This window comes from Lygodium microphyllum, chromosome 23, assembly GCF_053477565.2.
Source record: "Lygodium microphyllum isolate KBCC chromosome 23, Lygodium_microphyllum_v1.1.10, whole genome shotgun sequence".
NCBI lineage: Eukaryota > Viridiplantae > Streptophyta > Polypodiopsida > Schizaeales > Lygodiaceae > Lygodium > Lygodium microphyllum.
Window position 1 is genome coordinate 28703916 of NC_141157.1, and position 14804 is coordinate 28718719.

Genomic DNA, 14804 nt, shown 5'->3' on the forward strand with positions numbered 1-14804 from the left:
TTTTTGCTTATATCACACTCCTACTACATGTTCACCTATCTCAAATTGCCTAATGTGCACACACTAATCTCTCTCTCTCTCTCTCTCTCTCTCTCTCTCTCTCTCTCTCTTTTGAATATTCAAAGTGTCAAGACAACCCACAAGCCAATTAGGAGTCCATGCAAAGCTCAAATTTGATGCAATATGAACTCTTGCAAATCACAATTAAATTTCAGCCTATTCTCAATTCAAAGGCAATCATCCATTTATATTGTCTAATTTCAAGGGAAACTAGAATAATTGGGGCAATTTATGAGCAATTTGGAGTTGTGGGGGTAATCGAGTCAATTTTGGGACATTTGGGTCAATTTGGAGCATTGAGGGATATTGGGGCAATTAGAGGGACATTCTTTGGGGCAACTTGATCATGCAGGGCATATTTGGGGCACTTAAGATATGTGCCGTTCCCCCCCGTTTCCGTTCCCCCACCTTGGACGTTCTCCCCGTTCCAGGGGGTCCCGCTCCCGTTCTCGTTCCCCATTCCAGGTAACTATGGCTGATACATTAATTTGGGGGTCATGGATTTTCAGGAATCGATAGGTCATAGAAAGATTAGGGTATCATTTCCTTTGGTACCCGTTCTTTTCATAGCGTCCCAACACCTTGACTCTATCAGCAGGGATTATCCAAGTCATTTCCTTGTACACATATGTGTTTTGCTTGATCTTTCGACTGCCAACATGTAGGGTTGCGTTTGTGTGAGCTTCAACAAAAATGAACAGCTTCACGATCTTTATGTCCTCCATCCACTTGATTCTCTTCAAGTTGATGCGAAGGTATGCAAGTCCGTGGGCAGCTATGTAATAAATTCTTGAATCACCCGTCCATCTCCGTTCCACGTACAAAGGTGAAGGATTGTAGACGCAATCTAGAATATTTATCATATCGATCCTCCGTCGATAAGTCGAAGCACGCATCGTAGTCATAAACATAACTTGGAACACCAAGAATTTGTTCCATACTTTGCGACTCTGCAGACCAGCATCGATAAGTAAGGAAATGTTCTTAACATCAACATTTGCTCTACTTCTCCTCATTAAGTTTTCTTGTAAATATTAGTTCCTCGTTGGTTCGCTCTGATACCAACTGTAACGCGTCCACCTGTTCACTTGTGGGACGTGTCTTAGCAGTCCATCGGGAAGAAAGTCTAGAAAGCGCCACCCGGCACCCCTACACTAAGCACGACCGTGATTCAGGAGAAAAAGTTTCGTCTCGAGCAAATCAAGCCACCAGAATTTGATGGCAAGGGAAGAACCGTCCAAACTGATGCCGAGATCTGGATCGAATCCATGGAGGATTATTTCGAAGCAGCAGGTACTGCACCCGCCAACCAAGCAATGCTCGCCAAGCTGAAGCTTACCGGCGAAGCAAGGCTTTGGCGGAAGCAATGGTGCAGAGGCCAAGGGATCTCGGAAGGGTCAATTACTCGAGAGAAGCTTAAAAGAGCTGTGCGAGGAAGATATCTACCACCTGCCTACTACACGCAGAAGATGAATGAGTTCTATGAACTGAAGCAGCTTGGACTATCTCTTGATGCATACTATTCAAAGTTCGTCTCTCTTTTGAAGTATGCGCCACAAATGGATATGACACAAAAGGTGTCGAAGTTTTATGCTGGATTAAACCCATCTATAAACACCCACCTCGAATCAATGCGCCCAACAGACCTTCAGGATGCGCTCATTGGAGCTGCGCCCATAATAGAGGAGGTATAGACCAGGCCAAGAAATAACAAGACTTGGTCATACAAGGATCAGAACAAGGGAGTGTATAGGTCCGAGGCCAAGAGAATGCAGGGACAAAGGAAGAAAGCTAGCACCAACACTGTAAATAATTTCGTTTCTACCCAAGGTAATGGCCCCAATCTCCGTTGCTTCCATTGCAACGAGCCCGGTCATTTTAAAAGGCAGTGTCCCAAGCTTAATGGAGGACGACGTCAAGGACCACTCCAAGGAACCGTCCGTGCCCAAGGAGCCGCCGTTAGGGCCAAAGAAAGAATCGCCAGTGTTGCTAACAGGGAGATGTGTGATGAAGAAGACCCGACCATGCAAGTTGACTTTGAGAGGGCAACAGTTCATGCCACTCTTCACAAGAAAGGCCCGAATCACCAATTCTCAGTGATTCAAACTCCATCGGATTATCAAGGTAAAAGCTTCAAAACTTTGATTGATTGTGGCAGTACACATTTCTTTATTTCACCAGTTTATGCAAGAAGATTAGGAATAGCCACAAAAGATGCACCTACCTTACTTGTGGAATTAGCAAATGGTCGTGAGGTCACTTGTACCAGGCAAACTGCTAAGGTGGAATTCTTGCTGGGTGGAAAGTCGACTTCGGTCAGATTCAGGGTTATGAACCTAGGTATCCATGAGTGTTTGCTCGAAATGGATTGGCTTAAACCTAATGATGCCCACATTCATTGTAGAAAGGGCCAAGTTTCCTTTCGAAATTCTGAAGAGAAATTGGTCACAACTCAAGGAGAGGCTGGGAAGCCAAAAATTCAACTGTCCAAAGCATCTCGGATAATTAAAGGAGTTAGAAAGGGGCTACCTGTCTATTTGATTAAGCTAAATAAGCTAGATCAGAATCAGAAGTCTAGGGAAGAACCTTCATGGCTAAAGGAGTACGCAGATGTATTTCCTGAAGAGCTGACAGAACTTCCTCCTCAAAGGGAAGTCGATCATGAAATCAAGCTAGTGCCAGGAGCTGCACCAATCGCAAAGAGACCATATAGAATGTCTATCTCGGAAGCGATTAAGTTGAAGGAGCAACTCAAGCAACTGTTAGGCCAAGGCTACATCCGTCCTAGCAATTCACCATGGGGAGCTCTAGTGCTGTTCCAGAAGAAGAAAGATGGAACGCTTCGGTTATGTATTGACTACAGAGGGTTGAATCAATCAACCATTAAGAACAAATATCCCATTCCAAAAATAGATGAACTTCTTGACCATCTTCAAGGTGCGAAGATCTTCTCCAAGATAGATCTCAGGTCTGGATATTATAAGATAAGAATCAAGGAAGAAGATATCCCAAAGATGGCATTCAACACAAGATATGGGCACTTTGAATTCCTAGTCATGTCATTCGGGTTGACAAATGCTCCTGCTACCTTCAACAGGCTAATGCAGGATATCTTTAGGCCATATCTTGATGACTTTGTACTCGTCTTCTTTGACGATACCCTAGTCTACTCCAAACAGGAAGAAGATTATGAACCCCAGCTTCGCATTGTCCTTGAGACAATGAGGGCACACAAGCTTTATGCCAAAAAGAGGAAGTGTGCATTTTTCAAGTGACAGATTGAATATCTGGGATTCATTGTATCAGCGGAAGGAATTTCAGTGGATCCAGCCAAGGTCAGAGACGTTCTGGAGTGGCCAACACCAACAACTGTCAAAGAAATATGCAATTTTCTTGGATTGACAGGATGATACAGGGTCTTTATCAAAAACTATGCCCTGATAGCAGCACCTCTAACCGATCTACTGAAGAAGCAAGCATCAATTGTATGGTCAACTGCTGAACAATCCAGCTTTGATAAACTAAAGCAAAGCTTGGTATCAGCATCTATCCCGAAACTTCCAGATCTCAGTAAGGAGTTTGAAGTAATAACTGATGCTAGCACACTTGCCTTAGGATATGTGCTTATGCAAGGTCATCCTGTAGCATACTCTTCTAGGAAACTGAAGAGCCATGAGAGAAACTATGTTACCCACGATCTGGAGCTGTTAGCTGTCATCCATGCTCTCAAGCTTTGGAGACACTGCTTGCTGGGTAACAAGTTTACCCTAGTGACGGATCATAAAAGTCTCAAATGGATTTTTACCCAAAATGAGCTCAACATGAGGCAACGTCGATGGATTGAAGTGCTGGAGGAATATGATTTTGAAATCAAATACCAGCCTGGAAACGAGAATGTAGTTGCCGATGCACTCAGTCGCAAGGCATTTCTGAATTCTCTGATTTTACAAGATCCATCAACAGTTAGATCTTTAGCCACAAAGGTATCCATGCCAAACAACCCAATTCTTGAGCTAGCTAGAGAAGAGGCATGCCATGATCCAACCTATCAGAAATTGCTAAGGGAGATCCCCATCAAGGATCAAGACCCGAAGCTACAGGCAAAGTATCTAGAATTCTCTATCAATAGTGGACTTATCTACTACAGAACGAGATTATGTATACCGGCAAGCCAGTCACTCCAGCAGAAGATACTTTGGGAAGCTCATGACTCCTCTTTTTCAGGACATCCTGGCTATGCAAAGACCCTCAATGCAGTCAAAAAGAGCTATTATTGGGAGAGGCTTAAAGGTGACGTTCTCAAATATGTCAATGAATGTTTGTCTTGTCAACATATTAAGGCCGAACATATAAAAATGCCAGCGAAATTGCAACTGCTTGACATTTCCCAAATAAAATGGGAATTCATTAGTATGGATTTTGTTGTTGGTCTGCCCGAAGTTCAGGGAGGATACAACTCCATTATGGTTGTGGTTGATATGCTCACCAAGGTTGCACATCTTATTCTTGCTAAGACAAACTATAAAGCCTCAGATATCGCAAGGTTATTTATCAAGGAGATATTCAAATTACATGGGTTACCCAGAAGAATTGTTAGTGATCGTGACTCTCTCTTTACATCACACTTCTGGAGAGCCATCCTCGAGGCCATTGGGACTCAACTCTGTTTCAGTACAGCTTATCATCCCCAAACCGATGGTCAAACGGAGCAAGTCAACCAAGTTATAGAAGATATGCTAAGAGCTCACTGTTGCCGTGAACCCAAAAAGTGGATTTAATATTTGCCACTGGTTGAGTTTGCCTACAATGCTTCTTATTAACAAAGCATTCAGATGACCCCTTTTCAAGCATTGTATCGGTACGACTGTCGAAGTCCTTTAAACTTCTCGGATCCAACCTTGAGGGTTGAAGCCGCAAAGCAAATGCTGGAAGATATGGATGACCAAATCAAGTCAATAAGACATGACATCCAAGCCGCCAAGAATATACAGAAAGCTTACGCGGATCTGAAATGTCAAGATAGATCCTTCGTTGAAGGTGATATGGTCTTCATTCGCATACGTCCAAAGAAGAGTTCCTTGTCCTTGGGTGAATGCAAAAAGCTAAGTTCAAGGTATTGTGGACCCTACAAGATTCTCAGGTGCCTAGGGCCTAATGCTTATAGACTGCAACTCCCTGAAAACCTGAAGGTTCATAATGTATTCCATATCAGTCTATTGAAGAAGTATGTACCTAACCCTAGTCACATACTTGATGATCAACAAGTTGTAATGCCTAGCCAAGGAGTCCTTGAGCTACGGCCTGACAGGATCTTAGATGTTAGGGAGAGACATTTGAGATCCAGAACCTTGAGAGAATACCTCCTCCAGTCGAAAGATTATCCCGAAGAGGATGCCACTTGGATGGACGAAAGTACTCTCAACCAACAATACCCCCAGCTCTTCTCGAGATGAGGACATCTCGATTCCTCTAAGGGGAAGAGAATGTAATATTTCCGTACGAAATATTAATGACCCCGCACACGACGCTCAGAAAGCAATTCAAAATAATCTTCCGCGTTAATAAATGTTGGTGGCTAAGTGTTCCCTCCACGCGCATTGATAAATTCCAGCTCCGTGACGTGCATAAGAGGCCGTGGCTAGAAGACCGCAAGCCCGCACGAGAAGACCTCTTCTAGAGGGAAAAAGGGGATAATGGTTAAAATTTTGACAATTTTTTTTAATAATCCCCTCTCCCGTCAGCCGATGCATGGCAGGGGAAGAGGGAGTGTGAGAGGAGTGATGAGAAGTAGGAGAGCACGGGGGGAGGAAGAAGCATGCAAACTAGCCACATGTGTGGCTATCTCCTCCTCATCATCTCCTCCATCAAATTCTCTCTCTCTCCACGTTTCTGACAGTAGATAGAAGCTTAGAAGCTTCTAAAAAAATAAGGCTTCCATAAGCCCTATACACACTGCCTTCCCCGGGTTCTTTAAAAACCACGTCTTGTAAAGGCAATTCCTGCGCAAGGGGGGGAGTAGGCAGTTCTTGAACAGATTTACCAAAGCTTGGAGGGAGTTCGGAGATCGCATAAAGGCAAGGACAAGTTTGTGGAGCCAAGAATCTACGTCATTGATGACTCCAAAGCTAAAGACGCGAGGCGCACACGCGGGATCCTCCAACCCAAGTTTATGCGTGGACAACACTGCGAGTCCTCATCCCCAAGTTCCAATTGTATTTCTCGCATGAAAGGGATGCGTTAAGCACGATGGTTTTTAGAAAAAATTAAATGCATTCATCCATTCGTCTTACAAAGTTTAGTGCATGCCGATTAATTGAAATTGCACGCACTCCCGTCAATAAGGGTAGTTGCAAATCTTCTTGAATGATAATACATAAATTAGAAGAGGATATCGTGTTAAGAAGGATGGAGCTTATGTCGCATGTTGCCTTATGATTTAAATTCATGGACGTGATACATATAGAGGATAATCTTAGACACCATTGAATGTTGTCTAAAGGAATGCAATGCATGGAAAGGAAACTATGAACTTTGCCAGTTGCATGCGAGGAATGCTTGCATTTTAGGTCGGTTAAGTGCTAAAGGACGGGCTAAATCATTAATGGATCTCATGGTATTTCACTCATGCATGAAATTCTTTTATCGAAGTTTGTATTTAAAAAATGATGCATTTCATATTAAAGCTCGAATTCAATGCATTAAGCGAAGGGTTATGAGCATAGTTCTTGATGAAATTCAACGTAGGTTTTTATACGAGTTAGCCCTAAATTGTCAATCATTAAAGCTTTGGTTTCGTTGCATCATTATAGTTTTAGCGCGAGGGAAAAGAAATGATCATTGTACATTTTATAGTTGCATAGAAGGAAAAAGTCAATGAATTGCATATTTGCATATAATGTTATGTCTTATGGCATAACCCACATGGGATTCATAAAAGCATAAATGGTTAGTACGACAAAAACCTCAAAGTTCTAGCTAGGGTTTAGTATGTTAAAAATTCTGCCTAGTATCGCACTTAGGATGCCAAGCCAAGACTTTCGATCCCAAAGATCCTACCCACATTCACAGAATGTTAGGGTTAGCTGAACACCTATACAAGAACGATCTAGGGTTTTACCCTAAGGATCATTTGGCCAAATATTAGACTTCCATTTGAATTTAGAAACCCTAGGGCCAAACGTGTCGGTCTAGTATGGTTAGGATTGGGTTGGATCTAGAGGACTCCCAAACCCTACATCTTGACCAAACGTATTTCTTGACCAAGGAACGTCATTTGATGGGAGAGATGATCCCGCAAGTCAGATGTGACTCCTATGCAACAAGTTGCAACGTCGCATGGTTTTGTGTTAAATCGCAAAATAGAATTGCCACTCCTTAGAACGAGGTTGGCAAGTCCTAAGTTCAAGTCAAACTATCTTGAGAATGAGTAGTCATCCTGCTACATTACCTTCCCTTGAGGCCGATTTGCCAAATTAGGGAAGTTGTGTATCATCTAGCAAGAAATCGACCAATCAAGTTAGGGCGACAAGGTTGCCTAGGATTTACTGTCTTAGTTTAAGGAACCTAAGGTGTTTGTTAATTTGGGTTAACAGGGTATAAACCCTAAGCCAAGGATAAAAGGGTAAACAAACAACAAAACCCTTGGGGATCTTACCAAGTCGCAATTGATCCCAGATCGAATACTGGATGCATTCGGAGAGAAGGATTCACACCTTAGCAGTTGGCCAAATTAAACGACCACTGGATTGATTGTGTTTGTACAGTTAGGAGCATTGTTTGTACTTCTTTGCTCAAAGGAACTAAAGATGAAAAAATAATTAATGCTTCAGGTTGAAGGCCAGGAGGGAGAGGCAACCTCAATTACCCCCGACTGTTTTCCTGACCCTATCCAAGGGGTTGTTAGCCGCGCCGGGTACGTGGACCGAACTCGCCGCAAGAGGTCTCTCCGTGGATGCTACTTGGAGTAGGAGGATGCTTGGGTGCCAGGAGGGGCTCTGGCCATAAATCCCTTGTCTTCGGGTCCTGCACAAGAGGCCGACGTGACTCAGGATTGGATCTCAAGGCCCGCATACTAGTCTACGGGCAGAAACTTGGATTAGTGATCCCTGAGGATTATTGGATTGCCTTCAGACGGATTATGGATTAGCCTTCGAGCGGATTATGGATTAGTCTTCGGGTTGGATTATTATGATGCATTCCAAAGATTGATAAATAAGATCAATTGTTGAAAAGAAACTTGTTTGACATTGTTTTTCTTTGTTAATGCTTAAGTTATGTGAAGGAACCGGTGATTAATTGGCTAATTAAGGAAGCTGTTTTTGTTTGTCAAACTAAATGTGGTAGGTAATTAGACAACTAAAGCAACCCTGAGGAAAGTGCGGTGGATGTGACCATGGGTCCGTCCTACAGAAGGGTGGTCCCGGTTGGCTTGGAACTTTTCTCGAAGGAAATTGACAGCAAGCAACAATGACCTAGAATCTAGAGTACTAAAGTCCCGATTTATGTTGTTTTAGGGGAACAGAATGGGACTATACCTTACGGGCAGAGAGATCGAGCTTTGCATCCCTCTCGTTTCCCATTCTCCTTGAACCAAGTGCAGCATGAATCCGCTTTGACCCTGACGTTTCTGCGTAAAGTAATTCGCCTAGGGTTCGACGCTAGCTACCGTTCTAGGAAATTGACCCCTAGGAAAGCCTTGATTCAGGTCGGTCCTAAGTGGGAACGGTCGGAATCCTTCAGCTCCATGGCAGACTCGGGAAGACCTAGATCGCAAACATCGTGATATTCCATGGGAGTGTCAGGCGGCGCTTTCTGGACTTTCTTCTCGATGGGCTGCTAAGACATGTCCCACAAGTGAACAGGTGGACGCATTACAGTTAGACTACTGTAGAGGTTGCAAACACTTGGAATTCCATCAAACATAATACGAAGCATCTACGCACTATACAAGAGGGTGATTAGTAGAGTAAGATGCCGAGGAGGACTTTTAGATGTGGTCTCTGACTATCAGCACACATGAAGCAAGGATGCCCTCTTTGCTCTACTCTCTCTGGACACTACATCGACAAGGTAAAGACCACGTCACACAAGAAGGAAGAGGAGGTGGGCTTTGCAAAGTCACTAGTCTCTATTATGCTTTATGTTGATGATATTGTCTCAATCTCTGAATCATAGGAGGGTCTACAATAACATCTCCATACCCCACATGACTTCTGTGCATAATGTGAATTGACAATTAATCTTGAAAAAACCAAAATCTTGATCTTCCATATAATAGCCCCAATGCAAAGGAGACCAGTCTTCACTTTAGGGGTTGGATAGGTAGAGGTTGTGCAATCATGTGTTTGCTTGGGGGTCACATTTCTTGTATACTTGTTGGATGTCACCCCATTGATTCCACACCATCCAAAGCCTTGCCCTACCAGATCCACTTTCTTCGCACATGATTTGGTAAGAAAAGCCATACAACACCTATAATATGGACGATCAATAGGATCAAACAAGTATACAAGGTGAGCACTTCATTTATATAGTGGACATTTTGGCCCCTCTCCTTGTTTTCATGTTTAATGAGGCATTGATGGGGAAGGCTTCCATACAAGTAGACTACGCATATCATTGTGCCTATCCACAAGTCTAGAGATCCCAGTAACTACAAGGCCATCATGGTGGGCCACACATTAGCAAAAATATATGGAGCAATGATGGAGGCAGAGATAGCGCTTGTGCAAAGAAAGGGAGATTGAGAATCCTAGGATAGATTGGATTCAAAGAGAGGCTTTGTACACTTGACCACAACTTCACCCTAAGAAGCACGATCGAGCAAGTGAAAGCTAGGAAGAAGAGATCCTATTGCTCCTTCGTGGATTTCCACAAAGTTTTTGATATAGTCACGCAAGATAGACTACTGTAGAGGCTGCAAACACTTGGGATTCCATTAGACATGATATGGAGCATCTACGCACTATACGAGAGGGTGATTGGTGGAGTAAGATGCTAGGAGGACATTTAGATGTGGTCTCTGGCACTATCAGTTTATAAAGCAAGGGTGCCCTCTTTGCTCTACACTCTTTGGACTCTACATTGACAAGATAAATACCACGTCACACGAGAAGGAAGAGGAGGTGGGCTTTTCAAAGACACTAGTCTCTATTATGCTTTATGTTGATGATATTGTCTCAATCTTTGAATCGTAGGAGGGTCTACAATGACATCTCCATGCCCCACATGAGTACTTCTGTGCATAATGTGGATTGACAATTTGTAACCAACCTTCCTTCCGTGGTGGATGGGTGGTAAATCCCTGATTACAACTTAATTACAGCAGCAAACAATTAATGCAAATTTGAAAATACAAATTTACCTACTGATCTTGGACAATGCACACCCAATTGGCGCCCTTCCGGTATTTCTTTAGCTTTATTGAAGAAAAAGTTGATTTACAATGGGATTCTCCCAATGCCTTTTGGTATTCCAACTCCCCTTGCTGTTCAAAATGACTAGCAAGGCTTTGATCTGATTTGCCCCTTGATTCGGGCAATCAATTGGCCTTCGCCCGCTTTGATGGAGATGGAAAATGCCCAAATTCAATTATTTGCTAGTCCCTCCACTTGAATAGGCTAAAAACAACTTCAATCCTGTTGAATCCAAGTCTTGGAGCTTTCAATTTCTAGCACACTTCTCGAGGTTGTTGCTGAACCCTAATTTTTGCTGCAAGGGTTTTCAGCAAAGAAATCTGAAATTTCTCAACCTCTGGTGATCTCAATGCTGCAATCTTTGGAGCAAGGCTGCAGAAAGGTTGCGAGTTGAGAGAGATTGTTGAGGAGAGAGAAAATTCAGACTTTCTTCTCAAAGAACTGAAGAAAATCTGTCATTTACTGCTGCTGCCCTGTCTCAACAGCTTGTAGATGCTATCACTTGCTGTTGATTGGTCTTCTCCTCTGCCCTTGGCTGCCTCAAAAGGTCCTCCAATGGTTGCAAATCAGACCAACAATATCTCCTCCCTCTCTCTTGCAGGCTGAATACACTAAAAATGCCTCTCTCTAGTCTCTAAAGACGTTTTTCAGACTTGCATGGGCATTTTTTACAAGTGGCAGCCTTCCCAAATGGTTTTTCTAGCATTAGCCATAATTAAATATTAATTTTCAGTTTTTAAATACTGAAAATTAATCTAATAATTATTTCGATGCCTTCAAAAATAATCTAATTGGCCAATAATTAAATTGGCTAGGCATCTTCCACTCCCGAGTGTCTCTGCACCATTTTTAACCATCAGGTACTATTAAACGCCACTTCTCTAGTGTTACCAATTGACACTTATGGCCAAATGAATGACCTAGCAACAATTGATACCAGATACCACCAAGTACTTGTGCAACATGTTACATAACTTATAGCAACTTTTGCCTTTGGCATCCTGTGATTTTCTCGGGTCTTGGGCTCGTAAATTTACTCTAACCTCAATTACAGCTCACATGTGCAACATTTACTTAACCATGTGATTAAAAATTAATCCACATGTTAAGTGAGGTTTCAAAAATACATGCCCTCATGACATAATTAATCTTGGAAAAACCAAAACCTTGATCGTCCATACAATAGCCCCAATGCAAAGGAGATTAATCTTCACTCTAGGGGTTGGATAGGTGGAGGTTGTGCAGTCATGTGTTTGCTTGGGGGTCACATTTCTTGCATACTTGTTGGGAGATCCACCATGGCAGCCAATGTCGACTTACATGAAGATATACAACGTTGGCCATGTTGGAGAGAGAATGCCATTAGTAACACTTCTATAAGTCCCTCACACGGAGGTGGCTATTTGACACATTGCTCACACTAGCCACGATGTATGGGACACCTGTTTGGACCCTTGGCTTGGCTACATATGTATGAACACAAATTGAGAGACCATAGATCATTGTGCTCTCACAGATAATCAATAGCAAACCATCAGTACCACATAAGATCATTAGATCAAAGTTTGTTGTGCCCCCATGATGTTGGAAGCCCTCTTTCAAACCATCAACTTCATATACAAAGTACATGGCATGCACCCTAACAGACAAACTAAGAGAGCCATTGAGGCTTCCAATCAGCTAGCACTAGCAAGACACAAGAACTCATGGTATGCATATATGTCAAGCAATGGCTCATAGGATATGGGATCACATGGACCCCCTTCCCCCTTTCAAGTATGACCATGACTCCCCCTCCATACATTTCTCACACTACGAGGAACTTGGTCATGCGACAAAAATCTCCACCAACTTCACATACAACATACATGGATGTCGCCCCAGCAGCACGCGCGCGCACACACAAACCAAAAAAAAGATGTTACACTAGAGGACCCACTTTATGAGGACAATAACAAATGGTTTCATTGAGAGACTTGGATATCTAGACAGGAGGAGGTGGAGAGTAAGGAGCATAACATCTACAAAATACAATCAGAGCTAGATACCCAATACTTTTCAAAGGAGACACCTCCCTCAAACTAGTCATGGAGTCCCCAGACCAGCACTTCTTGGGCTAGTTTCTACTTGAGATTCAGAGACTCCGTCCATCATTACTGCAAGCAGGCACCCTGTAGAGAGAGGGGCAATAGTCACAGCTCACCAATTTATTCCAGACAGTACATGCTCTGCACCTACACAAAAGGGGGTGACAGTCGAGGGAGTTCAGGTGATAAAGCAGCACGCAAACCGCAGGTGTAGGGGTACCAGACATAGAGGCTATACCAGAGAGATGAGGGAGATCGGCCAGTGACATGATCAGTATGTGATAGAGCTGAGGGATCATTCTAGATGCCACCCCCATACCATCTCATCAAGGATGTATGGCATACTCTACCCACTGATGTTGACCAAGTGGAGCTAGTTGTCAAGGTATCATTATTTGGTCACACAGCTAGCCATGTATTGTTTCCATATATCCAACCCATCTTCATCTTGTTGTATCCTAATATGGCCATTGTATTATACATCACTAAGGAGAGAAGATTCTATTTAAATGCACCTCAGCGATAATTAGCACTACAGTACAAACACAAAGTACAAAATCCCAGCACATAGAACGAAAGGGGCATCAGGTATGAGACTTCCCTACTTATTTGCTCAAAGGAGATGTCAAGTACAAAGTTAATAAATCACCTTGCCTCTTGATCGTGTGATTAGAGTCCCCCTGCAATTTCTCACATCTACCTCTAAGAGAGTGAATGATCTTTCCGAATGGAATATCATCCTACAGGTTCTCCTCCAAACCTACTTGGCCTTGGGCAATCCCAAATATAGTTGCTTTGAGGCAATTCTAAATATAGTTGCTTTGAGTCTCTTCTACTGGCCTGCATCTTGAGCAAGCTGTTGCTCAGGCCCCAGCTGACTGCCTACGTAGTACTGCTAGATTTCCATGTACCAAAGCTACAAAAGAGCAAGTTTTTGTGGCCGTAAAAATGTCCTGCAAAAACCTGCTAGAAAAGGCTGAGAAATGCTGTCTATACCAGGTCTGATTGGCTGCAGGGATCATCCTGATAGTAATCATGTATATCCTCCTCCCCAACTGGGTAATGTACAGGGAAAAGAAATTCTGCCCCAAAAGGTTTCTCACCAACTGCACTCTTGAATCTCACTCGAGTCTCTGCAGAGGTCTCTTTGATATGCCCAAAATATTTCCCTGCTGTTGAGAGTAGCAAGCTGGGTTGGGTCCTTGTGTCCAGTGATACATCTTTCAGGCTGACGGCCTGCATTCTTCATGTTTTCAACTTTTGAAGTCTAAATACTTATGTTGTTTGTGGCTACTGTTTCCTCCAGGACTTTTCTCAAATCTAACAGAGATTGTGTACTAGTTGTCTGATTTCTGTCCAAAGAGTTTGAGGGATCATACTGTTATTCTTCAAGTGGGTAATCATGTCTGAGGTCATTGACTTGGTTTCCTTTATGCTTAAAGGAGGTGCTTGGGAAAACAACAAACGGTACAACATATGTAGGCATTAGAGCACGCACAACTGGAGCCCCGCAAAACCACTGGTTTCTACCAACTCCTTATTATGTCTCAATTCTACACTGCACAAGTCAGTGAAGGTGTCTGATCAACTTAATATTTGGCCTTAACTGCAGGTTTGGACCCGCGGGAGATCCAAGAGGAGCAGGTATTGGTACCCCTGAGGCAATCCGGCTTGTTTGGTCATGCCATCGTGAAATTATTCAAGATATTGGTCCCATTCCTAGCACATGGGAGTTGCCACCAGCTACATAAATATGTGCCTGCTCTTAACTTGAAGAGAGTTGTATATTTGAACTTTACCTCAGTAGCTCGAGACCTTGCTTCAAAAGGAAGCACTGGGTGTTAATGTTAGTAGCCCTGCAGGGGTTCTATATTCCTCAATTCCTTTCTGGCTGATAAATATGAGACTGCTCTTCAGACATCTATAATAGGTCCTGCACTAGAAGGTCAAGTATGCTTTTTAGGGCAATGCCATGTCATCTGGCAGGAATTTTTGGAAATGTTGGAACTTAGACAAACAAGCTGCCTGCAGGCATTAAAACACGAGATTGTTGAAAGTGTATATTAGGCTGTCTTTGGAGTGAAATTCCCAAATAAATTTTCACAACTACACCTAGGGCATCTAGAAAATAACTTCCTCTCTCTCTCCTAGTAATGCCTCAAGATCTTTGAAGCAGTGTTTTGTCGATTTTTAAAGTTTTCAGATCCGCAAAGGCACTTCTATTGTTTGGTTTGTATGTTCA

The 14804-nt window shown here is 42.9% G+C and overlaps 1 protein-coding gene across 2 annotated transcripts in view; it reads left to right on the top strand.

Annotated features, from left to right (window-relative positions):
- ALDH12A1 (aldehyde dehydrogenase 12A1) overlaps positions 1-14401 on the top strand; it is a 156416-nt gene extending 142015 nt beyond the window's left edge. For both annotated transcript variants that reach the window (XM_087664088.1, XM_087664087.1), the window contains 2 exons: positions 14005-14084; positions 14175-14401. In XM_087664088.1, the coding sequence (XP_087520214.1) occupies positions 14005-14084; positions 14175-14313 (219 nt within the window). In that variant the 3' untranslated portion in view covers positions 14314-14401. The remainder of the gene's footprint in view (positions 1-14004; positions 14085-14174) is intronic.
- Positions 14402-14804: the final 403 nt, after the last annotated feature.